Source organism: Notothenia rossii, assembly GCF_949606895.1.
Source record: "Notothenia rossii genome assembly, chromosome: 9".
NCBI classification, from domain to species: domain Eukaryota; kingdom Metazoa; phylum Chordata; class Actinopteri; order Perciformes; family Nototheniidae; genus Notothenia; species Notothenia rossii.
The window spans coordinates 64,412,086-64,421,409 of NC_136907.1; the positions used below are offsets into that span (position 1 = coordinate 64,412,086).

At 40.4% G+C, this 9,324-nt stretch overlaps 1 protein-coding gene across 1 annotated transcript; it reads left to right on the top strand.

Annotated features, from left to right (window-relative positions):
• The first annotated feature begins 910 nt into the window (after positions 1-910).
• Positions 911-8,627, top strand: ubxn7 (UBX domain protein 7). Its single transcript, XM_079650049.1, is given in 10 exon segments — positions 911-1,065; positions 2,767-2,920; positions 3,232-3,296; positions 3,392-3,457; positions 3,624-3,736; positions 4,537-4,683; positions 5,081-5,171; positions 5,943-6,073; positions 8,098-8,185; positions 8,188-8,627. Coding segments are annotated over 10 exon segments (1,386 nt in total). The 5' UTR covers positions 911-959; the 3' UTR covers positions 8,613-8,627.
• The last annotated feature ends 697 nt before the right edge of the window (positions 8,628-9,324 follow it).

Genomic DNA, 9,324 nt, shown 5'->3' on the forward strand with positions numbered 1-9,324 from the left:
GCTAGAATCCACTTCAAGACACTGGTACTTGCGTACCATGCTGCAAATGGATCTGGCCCTTCCTACATCCAGGACATGGTTAAACCGTACACCCCAGCACGTGCACTCCGCTCTGCATCGGCCAAACAGCTCGCTGAACCCGCACTGCGAGGGGGACCCAAGTTCCCATCAGCAAAAACACGTGGGTTTGCTATCCTGGCTCCAAAATGGTGAAATGAGCTCCCCATTGAAATCAGGACAGCAGAAAGCTTACACATCTTCCGGTGCAGACTGAAAACTGATCTCTTTCGACTCCACTTCGAGCGATAGAATTACTAACAAAGCACTTATATACTAATAAAGGGGTGGCTTATCTAAAGCCAGTTGAGTAGCACTTGAAATGTTTGGCTCTATGAAACCTGATGTACTTATATGATTCTGTTTTCTTCAAGGTTGTATCTTCCTGGTCAAATGTACTTATTGTCAGTCGCTTTGGATAAAAAGGTCAGCTAAATGCAATGTAATGTAAATTAATCTATTAATAATTATAATCCCTATTCAAAGATTACTCTGGAATCGGGCATTTTGCATGATGAGTACTTTTTAATTTGTTTTAGTAAACTGAATGATGAAAGCCCTCATCTTTCCCTCTAAAACTATTCTTATCTATATGGGCTCTCTGAGAGAAAGCCTGTCTCAATGTCTGTCTTGTAATTCCAACAACATCTTGAAACCTTGAGCAAACAGTGCCGTATAAATATAAAACCATATATTATCAGAAAATGTAGGTAATATAATCACATTTCTTAATAAATAATTTAGCAAATGTTCTATAGTAAGTTAGTAACACGTCTTACTGATTATTTGCATACAAATCCAACCCTAACTAACTACAAAACCCACAATGCAGCACAATCCTATAGTGACGTTTCGGCCTCGCGCCGGGCCGCGCCAGGCAGGGGAAAAGGACGGCGTCGCGCATGCGCCACATTTATGTTGTTGTTTGTGGCGGTAAGATGGCGGCGCTCGGAAACACCTCAGCTCCGGGGGTGAATGGGTTAATACAACAATTCACAGCAATAACAGGTAAAAATAACATTTTATTTTACGTTTGATCTATCAAGAAGGTTTTGGTTATCTAACAGGCAAAGCCCCTTTGCCCAAAGAACCAGGAAATGAGTGCGGAGAGAAGAAAACGGCCGTTAAGTGTTGCCATGGCCCCTGCGCTGTCAATGCTGTGCAGAGAGGAAAAAGCACAGCCAGTTACCTGCTAAACTCAAGCGAAACACGCAGAAAAGGAAGCATAAAACCACCCGATTTTAATAATATCTCCCATGGCCACTTACAAGATATCTTTTTTTCTTTGTGGTGTTTTTTACAGACACTATTTCGCTAGCATAGAGCTGATGTTCTGTTCTTCTTTACTGCATGTTGTGTGATAATGTGGAATGGACGTCGCCTGTGCAACATTTCCCTTCTTCATCCCCAGCCAGGCTTCACGTTGTGTACTCTTCATCTCACTGTGATGCGAACCACACTCGTTTAAGCTCATATGTCCATATCCGATTACTCGTTCACATTTCCTCAGTAGTTTATGTGTGCTTTGACCGGATGGACAGTGTTTTAGATTTAAGTTATTAATCGGGAAAGAGAGGGGACTCAGTTCGGGGGTTGGTGCTGCTACACTTGGAAAGTGAAACGGACATGCGCAGTACACACGGAGAGATGAGTGGAGCCTAACGACGGTGCTGTTCACTTACAAAAAGTCTAAAGTTAACCTCGGATCTAGTGTTTTCTCACATGCAAATACTTACTTTGTTATTTTCATTGTGTCGAATCATGATCTGGATACATTTAAGTACAGTTCTGGTGTTTTTGTAGCCTATTGGTAGCCTACAATGCATGTAGCCCCACTTGAGCTATATCACTGCCTGCTATTTCCTAAAGATTACCATAGCTTTTGTTAAGACCGGATGCATATTTTTGTAACCTTTCAGGCAGTGGGTTGCCTTTCATTCATTGTGGTACAGTGTTTTGATCAACTTGCAGATTTGTTGTTATGTCTTTATCAAGTTCTAATGTTGTTTAATTTCACAAGACCCCATAGTTGAAAAGCTTGAATTTGTATTTACGCTGAAAAAGGACGTAATGTTCACAGAATCGATAAAAACCATGATTTTCACATTAACAACGTGTTTAAAAAGCTGGCTCAGTTTTTTGCACGTTTGCATTTGTCTTAATGAATGAATGCAAAAGAGTAGAGTAGTTTTATGAAATATAGTAAACTGGTTAAAACATGCATACTATAATCATGGTACTTTAAATACCATGGTACTTTGAATCGATTACTATACAACTAACTGTTGTCTATATCCAACGAATTTTAATCACGATTCCTTAATGCAAATTATTGAATCTGAAACAAATATCGTAGCTTATAGTAAAAACAAATATGGGCCAATACATCAGCATCTTTTAGTAAAAATAATTGAATCCACGCGCCCTCTTAAGGGCAAAACATTTTTTTTTAAACTGTTCCAATTTTATAAAGTAAGCAGTATTTTATTGATGTGGTTTTGGAAACAAGCGACAACATGCCAACATCAATAAAGTCCATATAGATTATTTCAATGAGATATTCTACTGATGATCTACAGTCTTCTGTCCTGTATAATTTGTTCCATGACTCGCATGGAGAGTGTGAGTTTTCACACACATGTATCATTACAGTGTTAGTCATAATGTTTTTTTTTTAAATCAGTAACCCTATGTCCGTCTCTGCTTTAGGAGCAACAGAGAGTGTAGGACAACACATGTTGGAAGCATGCAACAACAACCTGGAGATGGCAGTGACCATGTTTCTGGACGGAGGCGCCATTGCGGAGGAGCCCAGCACCAGCTCCAGCTCAGTGGCTTCAAGCAGCAGAGCCCCCCCTTCAGAGTAAGCTGGGATTCTTCTTCACACACTTGTTGGATAAAAGTAAAAAATTGTTTCTTGCCATTTTCGTAGTATCCCAGAATACAGTCCCTGGTTATTTTCATAGTGCTTTATAAATTCTCTCCTTGTTGAAATATGTTGTTAACCGTGAGCTGGGAGGAGATTTTGGGTTTGGTAGACTGCTGTGATTTGTGTTACTGTTGGGTGATATAACAAACTAAGACTTTGTTTATAACTTGATATATACCAAATGTTTTGCTTTAGATTTCTTTGTTCCTTAGAATAATACTGTTTATTTTCCCTTTTTGTTTCAGTGAAGTACGAGCACCTATTCCCCAGAAGCAGGACATATTAGTTGAACCTGAACCATTGTTTGGAGGTATTATACTTTATTTGACCTAATGCATACATATGTCAAACTACATAGCTGTTTCTGGCCAAATGTGACTTATGATGTGTCTGTAATATCTGCAGTGCCAAAGCGAAGAAGACCTGCTCGATCTATATTTGATGGTTTCCGAGACTTCCAAACAGAAACAAGTAAGTCATTTCAAGCTTTTAGCAAACTTAAAGAGTTGTAAGTGAATGTGGTAACATTGGATTCTTGCTGAAGTAACAACCAATAAGATAATATGTCACATTTTCTCTTTGTTCAAACTTTTATAATTGTCTATACCTCCTCTAATGTATTTTTGTTCTTTCCCAGTTCGGCAGGAACAGGAGCTGCGTAACGGTGGCACAGTGGATAAGAAACTGAGCACCCTGGCAGACCTTTTCCGTCCTCCAATTGAGCTCATGCACAAAGGCAGCTTTGAGACGGTGAGGAGTCACTCACCTGACATTTTAAATACACTTCTTTATTCAGTTTGTGTGAACTTTCTGTGAAACATCAGATGTGCTCTCTGACTGTGCAGATCACAGGTGGGAAACCAGGTCTGCCGTGCCTGCAAGGGCAGCTGTACGCAGAATGTGTTTTTATTTGTGTTCATGATATAAATTAATTTACAGTCATCATTTAGCATTGGTATTTATGCGAGTAGAAGCGCGCATAGCATTGTGAAAACTTACATTTGAGAATCATTTGCAGAATGTTTGACAGCCTGACTGTTCGAGAGGGTTTGTTTTATAACACTGGGTTTACATTTTTTTCAAATTTAATATAAGAAGTTTTTAAAGTACTAAACTAGTGAAGAGCGAACTGTTAGATGTGATAATTAACATTAATCCCATTCAGTTCTCGGTCCACTTTATACAAAACCAGACAAAAAAATATTTTCGACTTTGACAGAAAAAAGTGAACCTTTCTGTAATTTATATTTCCTTTTGTATTTCCATCCATTCATCATTGAGGGTTGATTCTGATTCCAGCCACTTACGTTGACAGTCTTTTCCATGTTTTCAAATTTGCAATATTTGTGAAATCAGCTTTTATAAAGTAACAAATTAAAACCTGCTTAACCACCAGACATGTGATCGTAATCCACCTGTCGATAGTTATGATTTCTGGACTATAAAGAGAAACAAATTAACTTATATAGTTATCTGTCTTTGTCTTGCCAAATGTAGCAATCACATTGCTCACTAGTTGACTGATCAATGTGTGTTTTTTGTGCTTGCAGGCGAAGGACTGTGGACAGCTAGAGAACAAGTGGCTCATGATCAACATTCAAAATGTTCAGGACTTTGCCTGCCAATGCCTGAACAGAGACGTTTGGAGTAACGATGCAGTGAAGACAATCATCAGAGAGCATTTCATATTCTGGCAGGTGTGTAGTTTCAAATCACAGAGCCACATGTTGTCTGTGTGATGCTTTCATGTCCCTGAAAACTTTGTGTTGAGGTCTTTGCAAGGGTCCTTCTGCTAAACTCATTTGAGTGGAAGGAAGAGTTGAACATGATTATTCATATGAGAAATGAATTAAGTCAGGGATACCAAAGTTGAGACTGTCGACAGTACAGCAACACAAACGGTATGTGAAGCTGTGCTTCAACAGCAAACGCTTTTTAATACCCAGTGATGTTGTAGTAAGCACTTCTAGAGAAAGCCTGGCAATTACCTTGGAACATTCTTGATATCCTAATATTCACATATCTGTCACAAAATGAAGTATCTTATCTGTTGTGGTGTTCATGTATTGTTTTGTGCATTTTCTCTCACTACAGGTATATCATGATAGTGAAGAGGGACAAAGATATATCCAGTTCTATAAGCTGAACAAGTTTCCCTATATTTCCATCCTGGACCCCCGCACAGGTGAGTGTTCCTGGGAAGTTGATGCTTGTTTTCAACGACACCATTTGGCTGCGGTTTTTTGAGGAGAAGAAAATGTATCTCTTTTGCAAACACACATTAAGGGCTGTACTGAAGGTCTTTTTTATTTAATTTAAAAAACAACCACAGAATAATGTTTTTTTCAGCCCCAGCGGAAAGTGTTTACACCTACAAATATGGAGTGAAGCAGAACATTTTGGTTAGATAAATACTTTAAAACTAATTTTGACTTCTGGAGTCAGTCATTTTATTTCTACAATTTGTATGACACTAATAATATGAGTGTAGCCTGGTTTATATTTGCAGCTGTGCAGAATTACAAGGTTTAATCACAATGAATAAACATACAAAATAAAAATAAAACTTCACAGAGTTTAAAATAGTGATTTCTAAATTCATTTTCAAACTATCGGATCCAGCCCTATTGAGGAGACAACACAACAGCATAAGAACAATATCCTTTAATAAAGGCACATGACTGAGAAAGAGATCCTTGAATGATTAAGTGATGAGATCAATGCACAACAACAATGGCTTTCTCATTAAATAAATAATGAAGATAAATGCTCTGCATTGTCGTCTGTGTTACAATATAACAGTTCAATCAGTAGAGTGAGCAGACGTCTCGCCCCCGCTGTTCATATCTGACAAGTACTTTAAATCAATACAGCCTAACACACCGCCTTCTGCTGACTAAATGCTTTATAACTGATTTTATTATTGACCTATGCTTTCAAAACACATTCACTTCAGGTCAGAAAATGGTAGAGTGGAACCAGCTGGACGTGGCGTCGTTTCTGGAGCAGACGTCGGGCTTCCTGGCAGAGCACGGGCAGCTCGACGGGCCCTCCTGTCAGCCCCCCCCAGCCAAACGGGCGCGCTCGGTGGGTCTCATCTCATGTGTCGCCTCTGTTTCTCCTCTCTGATATAATAAGAGCTGCCTTCTCTCTCTCTGGGACTTTCTAGAAACATAAGAACTCACAATTACTATCAAATGTAGAGCTATTATCTGGGATGTGAGTTATTATACATTGGGAAAGACCTTCATTGTTTTCGGTTCCTTCTCCTAAGGGAGAAATTACATGCAAAAAGCAAAAAATAACATGTTCCGTAAATGTAGTACACTCTTCTATCTGCATGAAAAGTTATCGTATTACTCATCATATTTTCTCCGAATTTGATCGATAGAAACTTTATTGATCCCTAAATTGGAAATAATTTTGATACAGCAGCAGTGTATGGGCTCAGAACAGTCTCATAATACACACATGCACACAGAAGGATTCACACTTGTGTTTTTCAATGCACACACAAATGTGTTCCGTTTCATATACATAATAAAACATAATTTTAATATAATAATAAAATCCAAACACAGAAAAAAGTTTTACATGTATTTTTGATCCTCACATATTTGTTTGCCGTTTAAATCCTCTGAGCCTGCAAACACAAACCGCTTTCTGTGCATGGACCGCTGTGCATTCGTGTGTGGGTTTTTTGAGACTCCCCTGACGCCCACCCGATTCGTACTTGTAATTTCTCTCATCTATAGCCAATCAGATATGTCCTCCAGTCTAAGCCAATCACATGAGCGCGCCCCCACGAGGGTATGACTTCTTGCGTTCATGACACTTCATATACGCATTTTGCGCTGTCCGGTCAGCTCGCTAAACAGAGGGCGGAGCATCAGGTGATCATGCAGAGCTGCGTGTCTCCGTCAGACTCAGCAGCTGATCTGATCTCTCTCTCGCGTCCGGTTATACTTCACTCGCGGTTATGTCCATATCGATCAGATCCAGCTCTCCTGATCGGCCTTTATAGAGAGCACCGATCAAACTATTTAGAGTGAATATCGGCCGATAATGACCGGCGCCCCCGCCCCCCCCCCCCCCCCCCGTTGACAGTTCACTGTCTCGCACTGGCTTCGTAGTGCACTGATCGATTAGGCTAAGCTAACCTGTAGCTGCTCCCTCCACACTCACAACAACTTCATACAGACATAAATAAAGCAGCTGTATTCGCCATACAGGAAACACACATTTAAAACGGTTTTGCCTGCCATTTTTGTGTACACACAAGCATTCATCAATGGTTCGGAAAGTGGCGCTGTACCTTAATAATATAAAGGCTTGTATTTGCGTGCATTTTCTGTTCGGAAAGTGGCAATGTACTGAGAGTGGAGGTGTCCTGAGATTAGCGCCTGCAGGCAGGCTCCATGGACCTGTCAGCTCCGGACTGCGCAAAATGCGTACATGAATTACTACGTCATGAACGCAAGAAATCTACCCTCGTGGGGCCGCGGTCATGTGATTGGCTTAGAATTGAGGAGACATCTGATTGGCTATAGATAGAAACAATTACAAGTACGAATCGGGTGAGCGTCAGGGGAGTCTCAAAAAACCCACACACAAATGCACAGCGATCCATGCACAGAAAGCGGTTTGTGTTTGCAGGTTCAGAGGTTTTAAACGGAAAACAAATATGTGAGGATCAAAAATACATGTAAAACTTTTTTCTGTATTTGGATTGTATTTACATGTATATGAAACGGAACACATTTGTGTGTGCATTGAAAAACACAAGTGTGAATCCTTCTGTGTGCATGTGTGTATTATGAGACTGTTCTGAGCCCATACCAGTGTGCTCAGGCATTAACATATTTAAAAGGTGGAATAAAGTATAAACATAAACCAATAAACGGCTAAATATAAACATATATATACATATCTATTTGCAATTTGTTCATCTTCTTATGGTCCCAAAAGATTGTTTCATTATCAGTTTTGGCCCATGCCACCATGTATGGCCAAAAGTGCATCAGGTCAATAGGCTTGACCACAGTTTTTAGTTTTATGACTCGGCTCTTTTACTTGTTTTCTACAGCTGCATACTCTGTTTTCTGTTCCAGGAGAGTCTGATAGATGCCAGTGAAGACAGTCAGCTGGAGGCAGCGATCCGAGCCTCCCTACAGGAGACGCACTACGAGTCCGCGGATGCCACGAAGCCCCTGATTCCCCCAGATCCGAGGAGGAATCGGACGCAGAGCCTTTCTCTGACAGCGAGGGTCCCATCTCTGTCGACGGTTCAGACAGCGAGCTGCCAGCGCCCCATGAAGAAAAAAGTTTTACCAGCAAACACGCCTCGCTTCCTCCGGCCTCTGCGGCCCAGCAACGTCTACATCCCGATAGTTCCACCTCTTCCCATAGAAAGTCTACAAACAAAGAAAACAACCACAATCACAAGAAGGAGGAGAGTAAAAAGAATCACCTGGAGCCTTCAGCTCCTCGTCATCCTCAGCCTGACGCAGACTCTGGAGGAAACCACTGTTCCCCGGCCGCAGAGAGCGCTGGACCTTCCAAAAGCAACCCCACCGAAACCTGTGACGTGGACTGTCCTGACGACAATGGTAAGACAACATGTTGAAAACATCAAACTGTTCTTATAACAGTGAAAGAGTGAGGATGTTTGAAAGATATTAACCACCCTGTGTTTTTCTTTCACGTAGGTCCCAAAGCAGGTTGATGCTCCGCTACCCGGATGGACAGAGGGAGCAAATTTCCTTGTCTTCTAAAGCAAAACTTTTGGTAAGAACAGACCGTAATAACACTATTTTAAAGAGATCCTTTTTTGGAAATACACTTTTTTTACTTGCAATCTAGAATTGTTGCAATATCAAGTCTGTACACCAAGAATGCTGTGAGCCAAGAGGCGAAAACCTATATATGGAGAGGAAGAGAAGGTTAAAATATGTGCTTATTAGCACATTATATTGCATCTGTTAAATATGTCTATTACGTGTGAATTATTGTTAAGTGGTGGTAAGTTACATTTTTTAAATTATTTGTATTACTATTTTTGGCTTTAAGCCTGTATAGAGTGGTGCAGTGACGCGTCCTAAAACCCGCAAGTAAGTTAGCATTTTAGCACATCAGTTCCTTCGACAAAAAAGCAATGCAATTTCTCCATAGGATTTTGGAAAACAGCTGCAAATAAGGTCTGGGGTTGACACACATTTAAGAGACGGATAACCTTTTGTTCTACGACATTAAATACATCAGCAGTGACCCCACTGGGGATTTTTGAAGAGTTCACGTGTCTGAAAAATGATGGTTGTTAACAAGTGGCTGAATAGGAC